Source organism: Nomascus leucogenys, chromosome 15, assembly GCF_006542625.1.
Source record: "Nomascus leucogenys isolate Asia chromosome 15, Asia_NLE_v1, whole genome shotgun sequence".
NCBI classification, from domain to species: domain Eukaryota; kingdom Metazoa; phylum Chordata; class Mammalia; order Primates; family Hylobatidae; genus Nomascus; species Nomascus leucogenys.
The window spans coordinates 22,635,451-22,658,689 of NC_044395.1; the positions used below are offsets into that span (position 1 = coordinate 22,635,451).

At 42.0% G+C, this 23,239-nt stretch overlaps 2 protein-coding genes and 2 pseudogenes across 8 annotated transcripts in view; 1 reads left to right on the top strand and 3 right to left on the bottom strand.

Annotated features, from left to right (window-relative positions):
* The first annotated feature begins 1,238 nt into the window (after positions 1–1,238).
* LOC100597794 lies at positions 1,239–4,274 on the top strand (annotated as a pseudogene).
* A 1,365-nt stretch (positions 4,275–5,639) lies between these two features.
* On the bottom strand, positions 5,640–13,259 carry PTS (6-pyruvoyltetrahydropterin synthase). Of its 2 annotated transcripts, none has more exons than XM_003253155.2 (6): positions 13,104–13,259; positions 10,921–11,000; positions 9,369–9,391; positions 8,917–8,973; positions 6,361–6,431; positions 5,640–6,163 (listed from the first exon to the last, which is right to left on the bottom strand). In XM_003253155.2, the coding sequence occupies exons 1-6, from the start codon at positions 13,184–13,186 to the stop codon at positions 6,040–6,042; spliced, it is 438 nt and encodes a 145-aa protein (XP_003253203.1). In that variant the 5' UTR covers positions 13,187–13,259; the 3' UTR covers positions 5,640–6,039. The 2 variants fall into 2 exon arrangements, with proteins under 2 accessions (XP_003253203.1, XP_030684645.1); XM_030828785.1 differs by lacking the exon at positions 13,104–13,259 and adding an exon at positions 12,612–12,987.
* Positions 13,260–14,923: 1,664 nt separating this feature from the next.
* BCO2 (beta-carotene oxygenase 2) overlaps positions 14,924–23,239 on the bottom strand; it is a 50,259-nt gene continuing 41,943 nt past the window's right edge. For 4 of the 6 annotated variants that reach the window (XM_012495848.2, XM_012495849.2, XM_012495850.2 and 1 more), the window contains one exon: positions 21,507–21,896. In XM_012495848.2, the coding sequence (XP_012351302.1) occupies positions 21,783–21,896 (114 nt within the window). In that variant the 3' untranslated portion in view covers positions 21,507–21,782. Of the gene's footprint in view, positions 15,686–20,712; positions 21,897–23,239 lie in introns of those variants that run through there. The other 2 variants (XM_012495852.2, XM_012495853.2) reach the window with 2 other exon arrangements.
* Positions 20,937–21,331, bottom strand: LOC115838571 (annotated as a pseudogene).

Genomic DNA, 23,239 nt, shown 5'->3' on the forward strand with positions numbered 1-23,239 from the left:
GAATCTGTCTTCAAAAAAAAGAATGTTTGGTAGTGGCATTATTAAGGAAGAAGGGCAGACGGACAGGTTTTGAAGGAGAAACGAGAAATTCATGTTTGGAAATGTTAAGTTTGAGGTGCCCACAGGACACCCATCAGTGGCTCTATCTGTGGTCAAGTAAAGTTTCTAATAGGTAAAAGACAAGCTAATCCCTTTATTTCTTTAGGTTGTTTGTAACCACAGTGCTTGCATCTATGAAGATACTTGGGAAAAGTGAAAAGGGTTTGAAAACTTGGTTCAGATTATTATCATACTAACTTAAGAATTTTCACTGAAGAGTAAACTGGCTTGATAAGGGCAAATATGGGCTTAAGTACTCATTACTTGTTTCTTGGCCTTTGTTTTTTTTGTTTTTGTTTTTTTTGTTTTTTTTTTTGAGACAGAGTCTTGCCCTGTTGCCCCGGCTGGAGTGCAGTGGAACAATTATGGCTCACTGCAGCCTTGATCTCCCAGGCTCAATCAGTACCCCCACCTCAGCCTCCTGAACAGCTGGGACTACAGGTGCATGCCACCATGCCTGGCTAATTTTGGGGTTGTTTTTGTTTTCATAGAGATGGGGTTTTGCCATGCTGCCCAGGCTGGTCTCAAACTCCTGGGCTCAAGTGATCCACCCACCTAGGCCTCCCAAATATACAGGGTTACAGGCATGAGCCACTGCGTCCTCCTGGGCTTCTTCAAGAATACAAGGCTTACAAGCCTGGGAGGTGCTTCTTTAGCCAAGAACTACAAAGAAAGGTGGGTAGGAAGAACACTGTTCTATTTCTTTTTTAAAATTATTAATTCTTGGCTGGGCACAGTGGCTCATGCCTGTAATCCCAGCACTTTGGGAGGCCAAGGCGGGTGGATCACCTGAGGTCAGGAGTTCGAGACCAGCCTGGCCAACATGGTAAAACCCCATCTCTACTAAAAATACAAAAGTTAGCTGGGTGTGGTGGCGGGTGCCTGTAATCCCAGCTACTCCGGAGACTGAGGCAGGAGAATCATCGCTGGAACCCAGGAGGCGGAGGTTGCAGTGAGCCAAGATCACACCACTGCACTCCAGCCTGGGTGACAAGAGCAAAACTCCATCTCTCTCTCTCTCTCTCTCTCTCTCTCTCTCTCTCTCTCTCTCTCTCTCTCTCTATATATATATATATATATATATATATATATATATATATAAATTCTTCTGTCTCAATGGTTGCAGAACACTGGTGGAAATGGGTGAGTCCATTTTTGAAGAGAACAAACCAACTGATGGCTACTTGAAAGCAGAAATGATGCTTTGAAAATCATGCAGTGCAAGAACCACCTTCCCTTACTTGTGTGGCGACAGCAGTTCTCTCTGCAGCTATGTGGAGATTTTAACGGTGTTTATCTGGGACACTTTCCAGAAGTGTCTTGCAGCAGAACCTTGCTATAAAGTTAAATTGTGTGAAACTAACAATGATTTTTCTATGTGCAAGGGAGGTTAGAAATATCCCAGACATAACAAAAGCAAAATGAGCACAATCTGTTTCCCATCTTTAAGATAGTTTCAATTCCAGAGGGAATTTAAAAGTTTGGAGTTTAAAAAGCTAAACAGATCATTTATCATAGGTCTAATGTATTAGTGACCACATGTACACAACTGATCAAAGCATCCTGGCTATTTTTATAACTCGCTGGTAGTTCCTACCTCAATTGAGGTAATACAAATGATCGTTCAGCTCTGGTCGTTATGTTCACAGAGATATGGTGATATTTTTTAACTTCTCACCTTAGAATTGGTTTTAATTTCAAGAGTTGTGTTTCCAAGATTTCTATATTCCTCTACCCCCCACAATCTCCACAATTCCCACCATAAACAACAGCTGCTGCTCTGATATTTCACTCCTGTGAAATGAAATGTGCTTTACTTCCCTGGCATCAAAAAGGGCATGATATACACTCCTTGCCTACCTCTCCAGTCTTATCACCTGATATCTCCACATCAAAATGTGCACATTAGCAATATATGTATAATCCCCTCTCCCTGAGTGTGGACTGGATGGAGTGACTTGCTTCGAAGGAGCAAAATACAGAAAAAGTGATTTGCTTACAAATGACTGTGCCTTCAATCTTGGTGGCACTCTCCCTTGCCCTCTTACCTGCTCACTCTGCTGAAACAGGCCGTCATGTTGGGAGACGCTCTGTGAAGAGGCCTACACAGCAAGAAACAGAGGGAGGAACTGAGGCCTCAGTCCAACCACCAAGTATGGGAGTGAGCTGGGAGGCGAATCCTTCCCGGTCAAGCCCTGAGGTGACTGCAGTCTTATGAGTGACTCTGAGCCAGAGGTGGCCTTCTGGTGTGCAAAACTGAGATAATAAATGTGTGCTGTTTTAAGCCACTATTTTTGGGAGTAATTTGTTACAGTAGATAACTAATACATCCACCCAGCAGGGTGGTTATGAGGATGAAATGAGGTCATATAAGAAGTATTTAGCAAAATGCCTGACACCACAGTGGGCACTGCACAATTAGCTCGATTCTCCTTCTTCCATCTATTCCACTGCCACCCCCATGGTCCAGGCACCCATCACTTCATGTCTAGATTTCTGCAACAGCTTTGCAAATAGTTTCCTCACTTTCCTTTGTCCACCTGGTTATCTTCTTTAAAAAACAAACAGCTTGCTTTTCCTCAAAAGATAAAGACTGACATTCAAGGCGCTCCAGGCTGTCCCCAACCTGTATTTCCAAGTTCATTTCTCATTACACTCTCACACCTCACTACCACTCTACTAAGATCAATATATTCACTATAACCCAAATATATTTTATATATTCCCACCCTAGTAACTGTGCTCACAAAATTTTACCCATTCAGTATTCATTCCCTCTTTCCTCCTGAGTTCCAAACCACCACTCTCCCTACCCCATCACTGAAAGTACCATTCCTCCACTAAGCTTTTCCAAACCTCATCACCCCATAATGACTTTTTTCCTTCTATACATTAAGAATATTTACTCATTTGGCATGTAGGAACAAAAGTTCTCTTGAAGCAACTCATGAACAAATACCTGGAGTGTTAATGTTATTATGAAAAATGTTTTCTAATATGGTATCAGATCGGCAAAATTCTGCATTTAAAAAAAAAATGTGGCAGAGCGCAGTGGCTCACGCCTGTAATCCCAGCACTTTGGGAGGCCGAGGTAGGCAGATCACTTGAGGTCAGGAGTTCAAGATCAGCCTGGCCAACAGGTGAAATCCCGTCTCTACCAAAAAATACAAAAATTAGCCAGGCGTGGTGACGTGCTCCTGTTGTCCCAGCTACTCAGGAGGCTGAGGCACGAGAATCACTTGAATCCAGGAAGGAAAGGTTGCAGTCAGCTGAAATTGCACCACTGCACTCTAGCCTGGGAGACACAGTGAGACCCTGCCTCAAAAATAAATAAATAAAAATAGAAATGAAAAATGAAAGCAGAAGTCGGGCCTCTTTTTCATGGTACCTCAGAGGCGATCAGCTGCTTCAAGATGCTTCAGTGATGTGGTAGGGAGAAAGGTGGTTTGGAACTCAGGAGAAAAGAGGGAATGAATACTGAATGGGTAAAATTTCAAGATAAAAAGCAAACCGTGCTTTCTATGGGAAGCGTATGGCCACAGAAGTTGCTGCTGACGTTCTGGGTAAACACTGGAAGGGTTATGCAGTCTGAATCAGTGGTGGGAACAAGGTTTCCTCATAAAGCAGGATGTCTTGACCCATGGCCGTGTCGCCTGCTGCTGGGTAAGGGGCATTCCTGTTACAGACCAGGGAGAACTGGAGAAAGAAAGCAATAATCTGTTCAAGCGTGCATTGTGGATGCCAATCTGAGCATTCTCAAATTGGTTATTGTTAAAAAAGGAGAGAAGGATATTCCTGGGCTGATCCTATGGTACTCATCTCCTGGGGCCCAAGATCTAGCAGAATGCACAAACTTTTCAATCTCTCTCAAGAAGGTGATGTCTGCCAGTATGTCGTAAGCAAGCACTTAAAACAAAGAAGGTAAGAAACCTAGGACCAAAGCACCCAAGACTCAGCGTCTTGTTCCTCCACGTGTCCTGCAGCACAAATGCCAGCATATTGCTCTGAAGAAACAGTATATTAAGAAAAATAAGGAAGAGGCTCCAGAATATGCTAAACTTTTGACCAAGAGAATGAAGGAGGCTAAAGAAAAGCGCCAGGAACAGATTGCCAAGAGACACAGAACGTCCTCACTGCAAGCCTCTACTTCTCAGTCTGAATCCAGTCAAAAATAAGATTTTTGACTGGGCACAGTGGCTCACACCTGTAATCCCACACCTGTAATCTCAAGGTGGATCATGAGGTCAGGAGATCGAGACCATCCTGGCCAACATCGTGAAACCCCATCTCTACTATAATACAAAAAATTAGCCGGGCATGGTGGCGCATGCCTGTAGTCCCATCTACTCAGGAGGCTGAGGCAGGGGAATTGCTTGAACCTAGGAGGCGGAGGTTGCAGTGAGCCGAGATCGCGCCGACAGAGCAAGACTCGGTCTCAAAAAAAAATTAAATTGAGTAACAAATAAGTAAGATCAGACTCTCAAAAAATCTGGAAATACTCAAATTGTCCCTTTTCAGAGTCTGTGTTTTAGAGTCAGAAAGACCCTGAATGTTAAACATCCAGTTTCCAATTTATTTGCTGAATGATCTAAAGCAAATAGCTTAAACTCTCTCAACTTGAATTATCTTACCTAAAGAATGAGAATACCTACCTTGCAGGGTATTTGTGTGAATTAAAACATAAAGTGACTTAATAAATAATAGCTATCTGCCTTTCAAGTAATCAATACAAAACATTCTACATAGAGAACATTCAAATTGATAACTAAAATACATTCAAATATAATTGGCCATTTGCATTACTGTCAAACTTTGTATTTCTGCAATCACTAAAAAAGACTACTCTTTGCAAGTTTTTCTAGAATAGTAATCACTGCAAAAGTCCTTTTACTATTTTCAGGCAACAACATTCTGGGAATTCATTGTATACTAGTTGCTATGTGGAGAGAAAATCAGAACCCTGTATTTAAGACATTTAGAATACAAACAAGAACACAGAACAGTCTTCTGTGCAAAGTAAGCAAATACTTTCTTGTGGATTTAGTCACGAGGAAAAGATCCCAGAGAAGAATGCCAAGCATATAGTAAGTTTAATAATCAGAACAAAATAGGATCAATTAGGAAAAACTATATACAGGAAATATTCTATATGGTAGTTGATCCTTTTTATGCTATTTTTTAGAGTTTAAAATATATGATTATTCTGCAGTCTTCTGAGTCGAAATTATTCAAGTGCCCATAAGGTTCAGAAATTCAGATGAGTACACTGAATAAATAATTTACTGATATTCCACGATATGTTTAATGTGTTGTTCCTCACTAGCAATTCATAGTTCAATACGCTGTGCAAAATTGTAATGAACGACGTGCTCTAAAGCAGCATTTCCATCAATCTTTGTACATGTATCCACAACAGATTGCCTCAGATGATTTGTGTGTCTAATTTTCACTGAATCCACTTATGCCTTCAGCACACCCAACAAGTAGTAATCAAGAGAGTTCAATCTATTAAAAATATATATATTGTCTCCAGACTTTGTGGTCACTTGAATTTTATTTCTTATAAGATTCACCTACTCGAAGTAATATAAGCATTTTAACCATGTATATTATACCAAGTAAAAATGAGGTAATGGAGAAGACAAAATTAGATTTCTTTTGCTTTCAAATAATCCCACACCAAAACATTTTGTGAAAATGAAGTGATTTTTAATTTATAAATAAAAGACTCTCTAAATGATTTTCAGGATATATTACAAATTTAGTTTTAAATAGACTTAAATTTATAATAGGTCTTACAATGATTTCAATAAATAGGCACTCCAGAGCACAATGTATATGTACAACAATCACGTGTTGACCTCTTAATATTCCAAGGGGATCAAAATCTTTTTCAAACACAGAAAGAAATTGGGCTTTGTACAATGCTAACCCCAATAGCTATTCTCCTTTATAAACTACAATATTATTGTCAGTTTCGTATACTTTTACTTTATAAAGAACTCCTACAGGAAGAACTTTCTGGAGGTTGTCCCAGATATAAACAGCTACATTTTCAGTCGTGCTATAGGAAAAAAAACAAAAACAAAAAAAATTCAAAATGCAAACAATAAAATTTCATGTTTAATATTCACAGAGAATAGAAATTCTAGTTTCGAAAGATTTCATTAAATTAAAACTTCAGAAATCACACAACAATCAAAGTATTCAAATCAATTCCTGTTTTATAATCCATATAAAGCAAGATATAGTGCCACCCACCTCACCACATCTGCAAAGTATGGCACATCCATATCCAGATTCTTATGATCAAGGGGCTCCATAATCGCCTCCTAGAGATAAAACCAAGGGAAAATATCATTGACTCCATTTATGACTCAAATTCCAAATTGTTCCACTTATGCCTCTAAACCTCACCTTATCACTTAGCCACTAACTAAACACTTGTAAGTACTAGATTTGAGTCTTACAAGGCAACCTTACAAAATTTCAAGTTGTAAAATAAAGTCAGGCCCAGCTGTTGGTAATGATTAGGAATCCTTGTTACTGAATAAAAAGAGGTGAGAAACCAAAAAGCAGAGAATTCCTGGAGCTTTCTCGCAACACAAGCCATTGTAATTTGGAATTCGGTTTAACACTTTGTGAATCCTGTCCAAAGAGTTAGCACAAATATTTTTCCATAACACTGTCACACCTACACAACAATGCCACAATATCATAAGGACAAAGATCCAGTGACTACTACATTTTATAAAGCAGATCTAGACTGAAATTATGTAAGTAGTTCTAAATTTTTGCTATGAGGAATAATTTAAGAATGATCTTGGGCTCATAGAAGGAAAAATATAAATATGTAAAGACTATTACTCCCTAATGCTCATGTATATTAACATAATGTTTTTCCTCATCATCAGCAAGGATTAAATTGCCTTATTCTTTCTAGGTTTTTGCTTTTAGCTATTGCAAAAAATCTAAGCATTTGTGAAAAAAAATCTAATTTTCCACAGGATGTAGTTTCAAGAAGGGTACATTAATAACAGTAATAGCAATCATTTCTTGAGAAAAACTAGAATCATACAAAAAGAGTAAGTCCTAGATCAAACAGTTGTTGAAATATATCCAATGAAAGGATGTTCCACATGAATAACAAGAAAATAGGCATCCTTGCTTCATCTTCAATCCCAGTTCCAGTCCCAATTTCTCCATCAAAGCCTCTTATGCAGGGCTTTTTGTTTTCTTTTGTTTTGTTTTTAGAGACAGGGTCTGTCATCCAGGCTGGAGTGCAAGGGGCACAATCATAGCTCATTGCAGCCTTGAACTCCCGGGCTCAAGCAATCCTCCCCCCACGGTAGGGCTCTAACTTTACTCTATATGCCATGATGAGCCACTTTTACTAATGAAAGTGTGTGGTGTCCTTCAGGCATACAAAAGCAGAAAACAGCATAGAGAACCCCTCCTCCAGTATTTAGTCATATGTGGAGGCCTTTTATGTTACTGTCTTGTCTCCTTTCTTTCTGTTCTTTTCTTTTCCTTTCTCTTTTTCTTTTTCTTTCTTTCCCCTCCCCTCTCCTCCCCTCCCTTCTCCTCCCCTCCCCCTCCTCTTCTCCTGTCTCTGTCTCTCTCTCTCTCTCTCTCCCCCACTGCCCCCTGACTCCCGCCCCATAAATGCATGCTGGCCCTATCTCTATAACTTTCCTAAAGTATTTTGAGCACAGTGCTGTTTCTTCATTCACTCATTCTTCTACTCATTTATTAAATCAACAGTTATTTAACAATTAATATTCTTCACCTCCTAGAAAAAGTAATGTATACACTCTGTGGGCTACATCTCATTCATCTTTATATACCTAGCTCAAAAACTGATGCAAAGTAGAGAAATTTGTTGAATATATGAATAAGTAATGTGAAAGAAGTAATCATTACTAATAACATCATTTTAATAAAGCAAATGTCAAATTTCAGAACAAAACTAAGCTGCTAGTGAAATGACGGCATAATAAAACAGCTGGATGGAAAGAAATCTACTCCCAGCTTTGCAAATGACTAGCCACATGACCTGGGGCAAGTCAGTTCAGCATCTCTCAATCTTAATCTATGGGTTGAAGAAGTTGGTCTGAATAATCTCCAAAGTCTCTTACAGTGCAAGAATTCTATAATGACACAATCAGTTAAGTTCTTCATTGAACACCTTGTGTGTTATCTCTATGATGTACTGCTCTGGTGAGTTTATAATAAAGCTAGAATGAACAACACAGTGTGGTGTCTAAATCTATGATCAAAGGTACAAGGAATATTCAGAGATGGAAGAGAAAGCTCCAAGGAGAAGGCCAGGAGCAGTAGCTCATGCCTGTAATTCCAGCACTTTGGGAGGTCAAGGCAGGAGGCATTTGAGACCAGCCTGAAAAACATAGTGAGACCCCCTATCTCTACCAAAAAGAAAAGTTTGCATTGGTTCTGTGCCTACTGAAAAAAAAAAAAAAAGAAAGAAAGTAAGTCTCAAGGAGAAAGCTATGTCTTAAAAGAAATGGAGAATTTGTTAACTGAAGGAAATCAGGATATTCCAACAAGGAATACAAGGTGAGCATGTTAAATTTCCTCCCATCACCATAACCCAACTGTGACTAATTTCTGTTAAGTCACCACAACACCTTTAAAGGCCATGCGAGTAGTTCTTCCAACTATTCCCCAACACCCACATCCAATTCTATTCACAAAGTCATGGAACCTTAGGAGATAACTGCTTGGGGAGGTAGATAGGGGGCCACCAAATATTATACTTAGGGAATAGCACATAATAAGCACCCAACATGCCATTACCTCCATATATTTTTTGAGATCAGCCAGATTCATAACCATTCCCGTAGCAGGGTCAATCTAAAGAATAAACAAAGGTGAATATTGCTGTCATAGGCTCTCCATATTAAACGGCTGGCAAATTATTAAAGGCAGTACAATGTGCAGAGACTGTGCCCACATTTGCACATTTGCCTTCATACCAGAGATAATCATTGACCTCAGCATGGAAGCACCATGTACTTCAAGCATCCTTTCCATTGTATAGCCCTTCTACCTGTCCACATACAGCACATTAAAGACAACACTTTGGTAGAGGAGAGGCCTGGAATGGCGGCAGCTCACCACACACACATATATAAGGGCCAACAATGAAGCAATACTGACTGGAATAGTTTTCAACACAGAATCCACCACACTGGCTGAAAGAGAGCCCAGCAATCTGCAAAAACCACACAAATATTTTCTGCACATACCTCTCCATGTACTGTCACCACGACTATGGAAAGAAAACAAAATACAAAAAAAAACAGCATGACTTTCAACAGATTAACATCCAAGCACAAGTTAGCAACATACATGCACAAGTTGGCAACATAAATTATTAGATCTGTCCCCAAAAGCTATACTTAAATATTTACCCCAAAACATCTGTTATTTTAGTTAAGATTTTTTTTTAGCAACCAAAGCAAAACGCAATCAAGACAAAGGAGCTTAGTAGGAACGTTGGCTAAGCAGAGGCACTCAGTCAAGGCTGAAAAGAGTGTAAATTCTGCTTATGTTAACGCACTAGGGAGCATCAAGATGCTGCTCAATCTCTGCCTGTAGAAGTAGAAAATGTACTTGCAGGTGTCCAGCTACACAGCAAGCTGGTCCAATACTGAGCAGTACCTTTCTGAACAAGCAATACTACTGGGCCTTAAATTCTTATCCCCTTACTCACATGAATGTATACAAAGTCTAAAGTAATGCTTTGTAAATTAAAAAGTGCTTGTGAGAAGCATTTGAAAAATCTTGGCCAGGCGTGGTGGCTCAAGCCTGTAATCCCAGCACTTTGGGAGGCCGAGGCGGGCAGATCACCTGAGGTCTGGAGTTTGAGAGCAGCTTGGCCAACATGCTGAAACCCCGTCTCTACTAAAAATACAAAAATTAGCCAGGCGTGGTGGCGGGCGCCTATAATCCCAGCTACTCGGGAGGCTGAGGCTGGAGAATCGTTGGAACCCGGGAGGCGGAGGCTGTAGTGAGGGGAGATCACGCCATTGCACTCCAGCCTGGGCAAAAAGAGCGGAACTCCATCTCAAAAAAAAAACAAAAAACAAACTTTATCAGTGCTTTACACATTAATAACTTTTATGAATTTATGTATTTTAGTTCTGTACAAATACCACTAGGTATTACATGATAAGTGAGTACACTGAGACTGAGAAACCATAGATTAAGGAAGAGACAGTAGCTAAACCAGTAATCCTAATCTCCTGACACCTTGTCTGGTTTTTTTTATGCCACCACACCACATACTGTTTTATACTCTATGGCTTATGTAGCTGTTTTTTAAGGCAGGCTGTACCTCAAAGAATCAAGTCTCTTATCCTTGAACAAATTACCTACTTTCTTGGAACAATGCTGGCAAAGCTTTAGACCAAACTTATTTTTCTGCCATACATTACATTCCTAGGCAATATTCCCCTTTTGTCAGTCATTATTTACTCAAAGAATAAAATCTAATTTTAACATTAGTCTCAGCCATACATAATCAGAAAGAAATTGTGTACTCTAGGACAAAGAAAAATGCTTTAAACCATTCATTGTTTTGGACTGTTTGTAAGAGTTGACAATTGCAAGGTAAAACTTAACATGCACCCAATCAAGACAATAGACCCTTTCATTCTGAACTCCCATTTAACTTCTCATTCAAGGCTCAAAGCATTCACACTGTGTCCGTAAGTTTTCCCATTCATTATGTCTACATTTGCTGAATACTCTTTCATCCTTATTGAAGGGCTGAAATGTCATCAGTTTTTCTCTCACCTTTATAATTGTGCCCATGGCCATTTGGATTGCTGCATTTCCCAAACAGTTTCAAGTTTTCTTCATCACTTAGAAATTTACTGACCAAAAAAAAAAAAAAGTCAGCATGACACAAGTATCACATTCAAACCCCCTTCTCTGTTCCTTATATTTATTATTTGCTCTCATCTTTGAAAAGTTTCCCAGTTTATTACTTTAGCTCACCAAATGGAGAGTCAGAAATCACGTTGATTTTATTACTCATGTATATGTCAGAAACCATGGCATATTCCCTAATTAGAAGACTGTACCATACAAATTAGCACAAACAAACCTTAACTTCAACCCCCTTGTTCCACAACAACTGATCTGCTCATGGGCCTTCCACTTTTCAATTCAACATTACTGAGTGCCTACAATGTACTAGGTAAGTGCTGAATGAAATAACAGAAAATAATGATAAACATAGATGGTGATCCGCAAAGTGGCTTACTATCTCATTTCTCTCAGAAGCTAAACTACTCATCCAGAAAAAAATAATTTAAAAAAAATTACATGACCTGGTAAGTCTCCTATTTAACAATCTTGCTTTATACTATGTCTCAACTACTGCCTCATGAGAACTTTACCAATCTGTTGAGGAATATTCAAAGCAGGTGAATTTTTAAAATTACAATCTTTGGCTGTTGTCTCAGACAGAAAACAAATTGCTTAAGGAATGTTTATACTTATACCCATCCATTCAATTTTGCATTGTCTATGAGGCCTTACCACCCTCAGGTGTTTACGCTTCTTATTATACAACCCCTTTTTTTTTGAGATCCTCTTTATTATTCCCCCCAATGTAGTTTGGATGTTTGTCCCCTCCAAATGTCATGTTGAAATGTGATCCCCAATGTTGGAGGTGGGGCCTAGTGGAAGATGTTTGGCTCATGGGAGTGGATCCCTTATGAATGGCTTGGTGCCCTCTCTGAAGCAATGAGTGAGTTCTCGCTCTATTAGTTAATGGGCGAGCTGGTTGTTAAAAAGAGACTGGCACCTCCTCTCCTCTCTCTTGCTCCCTCAATTGCCCTGTGAGTTGCCTGCTTGCTCCCCCTTCGCTTTCCACCATGAGTGGAAGCTCCCTGAGGCCTCAACAGAAGCAGATGCTGGTGCCATGCTTCTTGTATAGCCTGCAGAACCAAATAAACCTCTTTTCTTTACAAAATACCAGTCTCAGTATTCCTCTGTGGCAATGCAAAATGGAATAACACACCCCCACTTTCTCCTGCTCAGCCACTTCTTGTACTTAGAGTGCTAAAGTCTTTTGCACAAAATTCTCTCAGTGTACCCTCCACAAAGTAGGCCAGATTGGAAACCCCATACAAGATCCCTGATGCATCCGTTACCTAGCACAAGCCCTGACAAGCACGAAACAAACCCTGGTTTAGCGAATGGAGGGATGAATCCTGTTAGATAGCAATGGTCATCCTCATTTCACAGACGACGATACGGAGGGCCAGAGAGTGGAGCTTGTTAGTGCGTGGTAAAATTCCTCAAAATCAACTCGTCAGTGCATGCAAGCGGTATGTATGATCGGGATTCAAATCCCAACTATGCTGCTTCGGAAACTGAACGTCTGGGTTCATTTTTTTTTTTTTTCCTCTTAGCCACTAGACCACCAGGGACTGGGTTCATTCTGTCTTTGGTAAAAAAACGGGGCTAAAACTTGCCTTGTAATTACATTAGATATGGTCGCCAATGCTCCTGGCATACAAGATTAGCTAACATTTACTGGGTGTCTACGCCGCGCCAGGTACTGTGTAACATACGCGAGTTTAACACTGCTGAGTTTCACAGCAACCCTGTGGTCTACACCAAGGGACTCCTAGGGGCAGAGACGTTTCTTCGAGTCGCAGAGCCGGGTGTGGGCCCCGCACCCAGACGTGGGCCATCGCCCTCCGCAGTCGGCTCCGTTAACCATCGACCTCCCCCAGGAGGTTGTCCTCCAGGGTTGGGGACACTCCAGCCGCCACCAGGATGCTAGGGGCCGCCCGAAGCACCGCGAAGACGACCAGCGCGCGACGCCCTCCGTCCTCAGCGTCGCCCCAGCAGCCCCGGCGTCCCTCCCGGGCCCGACGTCAGCACGCCCGCCGGCCCCGCCCCGGTGACGTTCCGGGGTCCAGCGCCCGCCGCCCGCCGCTGTACCTGTGTGCACAGCCTACCTGTACAATCGGTGGCTCGCGCTGAAGGAGATGCAGCGGGACACTTGTGCCTGGCAGCGACGGCCACCACCTGTCGTGCTCATCTTCCCGGCGCTGTCTGCGATGCTCGGCCAGCACCTCCTCCCGCCGCGCGGCCGGTGCCTCCTCCCACCGCGGCTGCGCAGTGCGTGCCAGGCGCGCACCTGGGAAGTGCGTCTCTGCTTCCGCTCCGGCCAATCCCGACCTCGGGAGACAGTTAAGGGTGTCTCTTGCTATCTGAATCTCTTCGGAGAGCAAGAGTTGGGATACCTAAGCATACCCTGGAGCGGTCAGGGTGGATGGGGACCCTGTGTTCTCGATCTGTTTGCCCCGCCTGAGGTCACGCCACGTAGTTAGGGCCCGTCTGGGCACACTTTGGGTCCTGAGTGACCTCTCTGAGCGTCCCCTCCCACTCTCTCCTGTAAAGCTCCAGTGACTGGTGACTGTATCGGATGAACCCCAGGGCCACAGTCCGCTTTATAGACCAAAAGGAACAGGAATTGAGCCAGGCGGGCGTGGTGATGCACTCCTGTAGCCCCAGCTATTGAGAAGGAGAGGGATCCCTTCAGCCCAGGAGTCCAACCTGGGCAATAGAGCAAGACCCTCGTTTCTTTTTCTTTCTTTTTTTTTTTTTAATTATTATTATACTTTAAGTTCTAGGGTACATGTGCACAACGTGCAGGTTTGTTACATAGGTATACATGTGTTATGTTGGTTTGCTGCACCCATCAACTTGTCATTTCCATTAGTTATTTCTCCTAATGCTATCCCTCCCCCAGCCCCCTACTCCCAGACAGGCACGGGTGTGTGATGTTCCCCGCCCTCTGTCCATGTGTTCTCATTGTTCCATTCCCACCTGTGGGTGAGAACATGCGGTGTTTGGTTTTCTGTCCTTGTGATAGTTTGCTGAGAATGATGGTTTCCAGCTTCATCCATGCCCCTGCAAAGGACATGAATTCATCCTTTTTATGGCTGCATAGTATTCCATGGTGTATATGTGCCATATTTTCTTAATCCAGTCTATCATTGATGGACATTTGGATTGGTTCCAAGTCTTTGCAATTGCGAATAGTGCCACAATAAACATACAGGTGCATGTGTCTTTATAGTAGCATGATTTATAATCCTTTGGGTATATACCCAGTAATGGGATTGCTGGGTCAAATGGTATTTCTAGTTCTAGATCCTTGAGGAATCGCCACACTGTCTTCCACAATGGTTGAACTAATTTACACTCCCACCAACAGTGTAAAAGCATTCCTAATTCTCCACATCCTCTCCAACATCTGTTGTTTCCTGACTTTTTAATGATTGCCATTCTAACAACTGGCGTGAGATGGTATCTCATTATGGTTTTGATTTGCATTTCTCTGATGACCAGTAATGATGAGCATTTTTTCATGTGTCTGTTGGCTGCAGAAATGTCTTCTTTTGAGAAGTGTCTGTTCATATCCTTTGCCCACTTTTTGATGGGGTTGTTTGATTTTTTTCTTGTAAATTTAAGTTCTTTGTAGTTTCTGGATATCAGCCCTTTGTCAGATGGGTAGATTGCAAAAATTTTCTGTAGGTTGCCTGTTCACTCTGATGGCAGTTTCTTTTGCCGTGCAGAAGCTCTTTAGTTTAATTAGATCCCATTTGTCTATTTTGGCTTTTGTTTCCATTGCTTTTGGTGTTGTAGTCATGAAGTCCTTGCCCATGCCTATGTCCTGAATGATATTGCCTAGGCTTTCTTCTAGGGTTTTGATGGTTTTCAGTGTGATATTTAAGTCTTTAATCCATCTTGAGTTAATTTTTGTATAAGGTGTAAGGAAGGGATCCAGTTTCAGCTTTCTACATATGGCTAGCCAGTTTTCCCAGCACTATTTATTTAATAAGGAATCCTTTCCCCATTTCTTGTTTTTATCAGGTTTGTCAAAGATCAGATGGTTGTAGATGTGTGGTGTTATTTCTGAGGCCTCTGTTGTGTTCCGTTGGTCTATATATCTGTTTTGGTACCCTTACCATGCTGTTTTCGTTACTGTAGCCTTGTAGTATAGTTTGAAGTCAGGTAGCATGATGCCTCCAGCTTTGTTCTTTTTGCTTAGGATTAATACCCTCATTTCTTTAAAAAAAATTTTAAAAAGAGCAAGAATTTGAGAGCACAAATAGGACCACGTGACAACAGTCCTTTGGACTGTTGTGTAATGATTCTTACTAAAGGAAATTCTAAAGCCATTCTTATCCACAAGCGTGTATGGACTCATTTATTACTCTGGGTTGGCATAGTGTGAACACAGGCACCCCTGAACACATATTAGCAATTCTTCTGCCAGTGTAGACACATTGAGAGTGAAAAGATCTTGTTTCCTCACATCTACTCACAAAAGTGACCAAACTACACACAGTTCCCAGAATCATGTCACCTCTTGCTTCCATTCACTCTTTCACTAAATATTTATTGGGCATCTACTATGTGGCTGGCATTGTTCCAGGTACTGGGGAGGGCAGCGCCACTGTATATGAGAAAAATCAAATGATGAAAAGCAGGACAAGTCAGTGATTAATAACAGACTTGGAAAAGTTTCCTGTAAAAAGAAAGATAAAATGATGGGGGCGATCGAAATAAGCTCAAATGGTGATTTCCCTCAAATATCTCCTATTTACAGCTATATATTTCGTTTGTTCTGCATTAAACTACTAACAGGTTATTTAGCAAACACTCTCCATACATTTTCAGATGTTTGTCTCATCTACTCCATTGTACTGTAAAGAAAAACTTCAAATAACATTTATAGATTTTCAAGATAGAGACTGTTTAGTTCAATACTTTCACTTTACAGATAAGAAAATACAGCCCCAGATAAGTGAATTACTGTTGCGAGATCACTCAGAACAGAAACATTATTTCCCAGATATGGACTCTCTCAGTGATAAATACTCTCTAACAGTCAGTGGTTACACAAATAGTTGCTCATTCCAAAACCAACTTAAAGAATCAAAATAAAGTGAAAGAGTAAGAGAAATTTCTGCAAAATTATTTTTATTAATAATACTTGTTTGTTTTAATAAAATATTTCACTGCATTTGCAGAGTTGAAGTTTAACCTGTTTGGAAATAGGATTGTTGCACACGTATTGAGATGAAGTCTTTAGGATGGGCCCTAATCCAACATGACTGGTGTTCTTGTAGAAAGGGGAAACTTGGACTCAAAAACTGACACATAGAGAGGGAAGATCATGTGAAGACACAGACAACACCATCTCCAAGCCCAGGAGAGGGAACTGGAACAGATCTTTCTTCAAAGCCCTCAGAAGGAAGAAAGCAACTTTGATTTCAGACTTCTAGCCTCCAGAATTGTGAGACCATTCATTTCTGTTGAGACCTCTGTGGTACTTTGTTATGGCAGCCCCAGCAGACTAACACACTAACCAATAAGCAAATAACGTTCCTCTTAACTTAGCTTTCAGTACTTTGAGATCAACAGCCATTTAGGTATAGTTCCCCCTTCACTCTTGCAACATTTACTGGCTTGTGCTTGGCTGCGTTGTCTCAGAAGGCTAACTTCTATTAAAAGATCCCATAAGGGCCCCTGGCCAGCCTTCCTGCCTCAACTCCCCTGCTGTCTCCAGGGGCAGGTGGTAGGCATGGGTACCTGCATTTCATTGGAGTGGGTTCTTGGATCTCTGAGGGGAAGGAACAGCAGAAGAGGCCCTTCTTCCTCACCCAAGATGCAGGTGTTTGGGGCAAGGAGTTTGGACCCTCCAGGTCTTGGGGGAAGAGCTGGGTAATATCTGGTGTCTGAGTGATTCTCTGCAGACCCTTCCCCTCCTCAAGGACCACCCACCCTCCTTTCAGTCCCCTTTATGGGGGCCGGGCAGCTCTGGAGCCAGCCACAGAGGCTCTTACAGAAGCGAGGCCTGGAGTGGCCTATACCAAGTAGCAGGGTCAGGGTTCGTGTGCTCCTCCTCCTGCCACAGGGGCCGCACATCCCATTGCCCGACTTCTGCTTTCTGTCTCCCTCTGTCTAGCTTCTAGGGCAGGAGCAGGCCACACCTAGGGATGCAGGCAGTCTGGCCTGTGCCAGCACGGGCTCCTGTGCCCACCAGCCTCACAGGTGCTGTGCTTTGTGCTCTTGGCTGCTGTGCTGGGACAGAATGGGATGCCAGGAAGAGAAGAAGAAGAAAGGGGGTGCAGTCTGAGACCACCACCCCCCTTCCTATCTAAGGGAGGGCTGAAGACGAGGGGCTGGCATTCAGTGGGCAACAGAAAGGAGAGGCCCCTTGAAGCTGCTCAGTTAAAGGGTCCCTGTCCCTCCTTTTGCTCTCCTCAGGACTAAAGACCTGAAGGGGCTGGGTGTGGGGCTGGCTTTTGGAGTGTCTAGGTGAATATGTGGGAGCAGAGATCATGAATAACTCAGGGCAGTGAATGGCGCACCAAGAGCAGGGCTGTGTGTGGGAGGCTGCGGCCAGGATTGCCTCAGCTCCTCCCGCTCAGGCTGGGAACATAGCACAGGCTGGGGGCTGGGGCTGGAGGGTCTCAGCTCTGCTGCCCCCACCCCAGTACTAGCCTAGCTTCCCAAGCTGGGGCTTAGAGGATAGTTGGCTTCCTGCCTCTCTCCTCTAAAGCAGCAAGTCTGGGAAATCCTGGGGTGAGTGGAGTCACCCCACCCCCCAGTTGCTGGCAGAGACTGAGACTAAAGCATCACTTAATAAACCTCCCCAAGCCCCCCCCAAAAAAAAGATCCCATAAGGTACTCCAATGGACATATATTGGCAAGGTAGGCCCCATATCTATCACGTTCCGGTCCTCATTCACTTATTAAGTAGAAAAAAAAAAAGTGTTTATTTAACATCTAATGAATGCCAAGTGCACTGCTAAGTGCCAGGGGCGCAGTATGAGTAACAAACACATGGTCCCTGTCCTCATACAGTTCAAGCTAGGGAGGGAGCTAAACACAGAAATAAATCATGACCAAAAAAAAAAAAAAAAAAAAAACCACTAATTCTCCCTCAGTAAGTAAAAGAAAGCTTCAAAGAAGAGATGACTTTTGAGCTGGATTTTAAGATTCACCAGGTAGATAAGGGAATTCCAGGAAGAGAATGTAAGCAAAGGAAATGTGGAAAAGTACAGCTTGTTTAGTGCATACTGACGAGTTCTCGGCTACAATGGGGAGATAGGTGAGAGGTAAGACTGGAAATATTGATTGGGGACCAAATTATTGAAAGGCCTTGAATGTCATTTAAGTATAAAGGAAAGGAGGTTTCACCCCCTTATCTCCCTCCTAGCTCCCCACAAAAAGGGAATTTTCATCTGCTTAAATCACATTTCCAGGCACTGGTTGGGCCTTGTTTACTCACAGGCAGGCCTACAATGTGTTAAAAGTACCACACATGGTGTTGCTTACTCTCCAGAGCTATGCTCAGAGGAAAAAAAAAAAAAAAACATCAAGCCAAAGCTCTCCCCTACTCCCACCCTGCCCCAAGGAGGCCTGGCTGGCTGGTTCATATGTTTTTCTACTGCTTGCCTCCTGTGGAGGACCCAACCTGCCCATTTGCCTCTTCCTTTTCTCCTCAGTTGTGCACCACTTACTCCCTTTCCTTAAATCGTTGGACACTGGCTAGTGGTAAGAGTTGGGGTTAGGGAGAGGAAGAGGCCCAGCCTATGCTTTGGGCCTTGGTCATATGCTCACTCAATTTTACCAGAACTTTCTCCCTTGGATTACCAGGCATATGTGCCTACACTATAACATGCCACTGATCCTTTTTTGTCTTCTCCTTCAAGAAACAGAGAGCAGAGCCAAGGCAGAATTCAGGTATCCTTAAGTCAAAATCTTATGATTATACTGCTATCCTTCATATGTCTGAACTTCATTCCCTGTGTATTAAGATAGAGATTTATAAACAGAGGAAAGATGTGACAGATCTATGGACTTGACAGTGGTCATCCAGAGTCTCCTTCACCTTTCAGACCTAGGAAGATCAATCAAATCTCCATGTTTTGTCTGAAAAAGTACAATGAATGCCTTTTCAGGGACTTGTGTGAAAGGAAACTCTGGGGGACTTACACTCTCATGGTTACCTTAGGCTCTTTGCTCCTGCATCTGCTGTATTAGTTCTGTTTAGGCATCTTCTTGCCATTCTAAACCTGCTGCTGTGTTCTGCATCTCACAAACCCAGACATGGAACTCAGCCCTTTTACTTTATTGCCACAGTGCAAAGCTCCACACGTGGAATTTGCATGTATGGAACACACTACTAAAGAAGATAGGGTCTGTGAAGTTTGAAGTGACTCTTAAGGAAAATTAGACAGGAAACTGTTAGTCCAGGACCGTGCAGAGAGCCTAACCATGAGTTCACAGGTGTCCCATATTGTATGTCTGGGGCTCTTCTCCAGAGCATTCACCATGCAGAAGGAGCATAAACAGTTTAACTGGTCCTGGAATGGAGTTCAGCGGAGGGAAGGGAGTGTAACTGAAGGGGAAGGGAGTGTAACTGAAGGAAAAGGGAACAAGGGATTTTGGGGGTGTTGGCAAGAGTGTCCTTTAAGTGACAGACCTTGCCTGCTTACCGCTGTTGGTAAGAACAGGCAGGGTTTAGAAATGTGGAGATTATATGGTCTCTAGTGCCACCTGTTGTCCAATTAAATGAAGAACTACTGGCTTGTCATCCATCCCTGAGAACTACACACCTAGAGATTAGAAGAAATGCCTGATTTTAGTGATGTACCTTAAAATAAGCTCCCAAAGCCGAGCCGAGGGTGGGGTGGGGGTAGTGGGTGGTCCACAGGAGGGTTGTGCAATTGCAGTAGCATCTGTTGTGGACAGCAGAGAAGAAAACAGTTTAGCAGAAGCCTCCATGCAGGATATAGCCAGCTTCCTGTCTTCTGAGTACCTTAGGACCAATGGTAACAGTCAGACTGTGATGGAAAGAACAAGGTGCTTTTCAGATTTATATTCAAAGTCTACTATCTATGATCATTTGTATTTCTTCTCCTAGGACCTCTGTCACCCACCTATCTGATGATGGTAATTGACAGAGCAGGAGCATCTTTATTTTGGACAAACTGCCACTTTAAGTTCCAGCTCCCTTTCTAGCCTCATGCATTTCAAGGAAATCACTCCTCTTCTAACTACAAGCAAACACAAAAAGCAGACAGTAAAACACAAATAAAGCAATACGGGCACAGAGGGAAGTAGGGGGAAAGTCTCTTGGGTAACTGCCAAATTTCACCCTCATATAATGGGGCCCAGTAAAACAGAGGGTCTTAATAAGGACATTCCTCTCCTTTCAGGTGCACTAAGATAGGGAAGCTAAAAGCAGACTTTGGGGGGTATGCCTGCAGCTGCAAAAAATATGTATGGGAACAAACACACAACTCTCCCTCCCAAATAAACACAACAAAGAAACACAGAAGCAGTCTAAGCCTCTAATAAACTCTCCCACCCTGAATCCTTAAAAACTCTTAGTCTCTAAAAAAGTGTGCCTCTAACCTAACTCAGCCAAAAGGCTCCTCTCGGGTTTGTTTTTTCTAAGATAAACCTGTCTTAACTGGCAAGCCACCTTTCATGTTTCTTTCCTTTTTCTTTAATTCTTGCAGTAATGACCAAAATACATGATTTTTTCTTTCATGTATTCTTATTATTACCTAGAGGAAGATATAGCCAATAAATGAAATTTAAAACTCTCTTCAAAAGGTTGTATCAATACTTTCTTAATTATTTCAAGGAAAAGCCTATATATATATATATATACACATATATATATATAACCATAGTTATATTATGAATTCTTTGTGGTGTTTTTTCTTAAGAAATATGAGTGCCAAAGTTTTATTTGTTCATTTCTTACATTTGAAATACTCTTCAGTGACATCCTTGACCTAAGATTCTTTGACATAGTCCTTAACTGCTGCACAACTGCAGCCAACCACTTTTCAGGAGTTTCCCTCTCAGTTTTACAGAAGCCTACCCATTCCCCTGGTTTCTTGTTGTCATCAACCTTAATTAGGGTGAGTTGGTGTTCAGCACCATGGGCCTCCAGCAACTTGACATATGTAGGCTCATTGCAGTTGGGTGCAGGCAGACAAAGGTGGGCTTGGTGCTTGTCTAAGGCTTTGGCAGCTTCACAAATTGCACATGCTAGGCCATCATGAGTGAGGGCGGTCTTCAGCACCTCTTATATAGTAGTGTTAATGGCCATGACACCTCCAGCAGCAATGCCTCCGTTGGCCATGATGGTGTATTAAGGGTAAAACCAAAGCTCGTATGCACTCGAGCCTCTGCCATGGCGTGACTTGACAGTGGCAAGGAAATAGTGAATTCTGTTTTTAACAGAAATTTTTAAACTAAATGTCTATTTGGGACATTGGTTTGGGAGGTACAGTGCCCTTTATGCTCTGTCTTTTGTATAGAGTACATGCTTTGTTTTTCTTTTTATTTTTATTTTAGATTCTAGGGTACATATGCAGGCTTGTTACATGAGTATATTGTGTGATGCTGACGTTTGGGCTTCTAACGAACCCATCACCCAAATAGGGAACATAGTATTCAACAGGTAGCTTTTTAACCCATGCCCCTCTTCCTCCTTGCCCCCCTTTTGGAGTCCTCAGTGTTTATTTCTCCAGTCTTTATGTCCAAGTGCACACTTATTTTAAACCTAGTTTCCAGACCTTGTGGTTGTCCCATCAGATGGGTATGAAGGTACCATGGAACCCATAAGGCATCTGCACAGGTACCTCTGCTCGGCCCAGCTCTTCAAAGTTCTTGGCATCCAAAACTAGGAGAAAATTGCTTTCATTCTAGAAAAGACAATATTGAAAATTATCTTTCTTTCATCAAAAATTTCCCTGTCTCCTCCACTAAGCTATAAAATTCCTAATGGAGAGACCATGTTGGTCAGGCACAGTGGCTCACATCTGTAATCTCAGCACTTTGGGAGGCCGAGGTGGGTGGATTGCTTGAGATCATGGTTGAAGACCAGCTTTGGCAACATGGCAAAACCCCATCTCTATAAAAAATACAAAAATCAGCCAGGCATGGTGGTGCACACCTGTAGTCCCAGCTACTCAGGCTGAGGCAGGAGGATCGCTTGAGCCTGGGAGGCAGAGGTTGCAGTGGACTGAGATTGTGCCACTACACTCCAACATGGGTGACGGAGCAAGACCCTGTCTTTATAAAAAAAAAAAAAAAAAAAAAGAGAAAGATAGAGCAAGACCATGTCTTACACATCTTAATATCTTTCCCCAGAACCTAGCACAGTGCCTCACCTATACATGCACAAATTGTTTCCTCAGTTGCTGAACTGGACTGGAAAGGATATCATGGCTAAAGAAGTTCATACCTACAGCAAAGAAATCAAGTTGTTCCTATCAATCACCTTTATAGGATTTTTTTGAGTTTAATATTTTTGCTTGCACGTTTCCAATCTTCTAAAAGACAGAAACTCTTTCTTCCAAGTTAGAAATGCCTCCATTTTGTGTTACTTTGGAGCTGTTCAAAGGGCAGCATTGCAAGGCAGATTGAGATCTGCCAAATCTAATTCCAGGAATGGCAAGTGCATGGCATGAGGACAAAGTCCTCCTAAAGCCCATGGCAGATATTGCTAATTGATCACAGCCTTTCTTACTGAACCCTTAAAAGGCCTCAGAGCCCTGCACCCCAGGCAGCCACTAATAATTAATCAAAGTTGATACTCAAAGTGAACCTATTTACCATAAGATTGCCCTAGACAAGAAGTCAGATGGTGCATAGTGTTATTGGGACACTGGACCAGGACTGATGACATTGGACTTGGAGGTCAGTTCATTGAAATTGGCAGCACACATGATGGTATAAACATTAGACTGGAAGTCAAAAGACTTGGATTTAAATACTGGCTTTACCACTATGAGATCTGATGCAAGTCTACTTCAACTTCTTTACTTTACAAATTCCACATGTATAAAATGGTATCCCACAAAGTTGTTTTGATAACTAAATATGTGTAAGTAGTTCGTAAATAACAAATTCCTATGTAAATACAAATTGTTATTATGGTCTTCCAAACAGAACTTTAAAACAATAAAATATGGATTGAGATAAAAGGGTATATAAATAGTAAGGAGGGGAAGAGAAGGGAAAAGGAATCAAAGTAAACTATCAA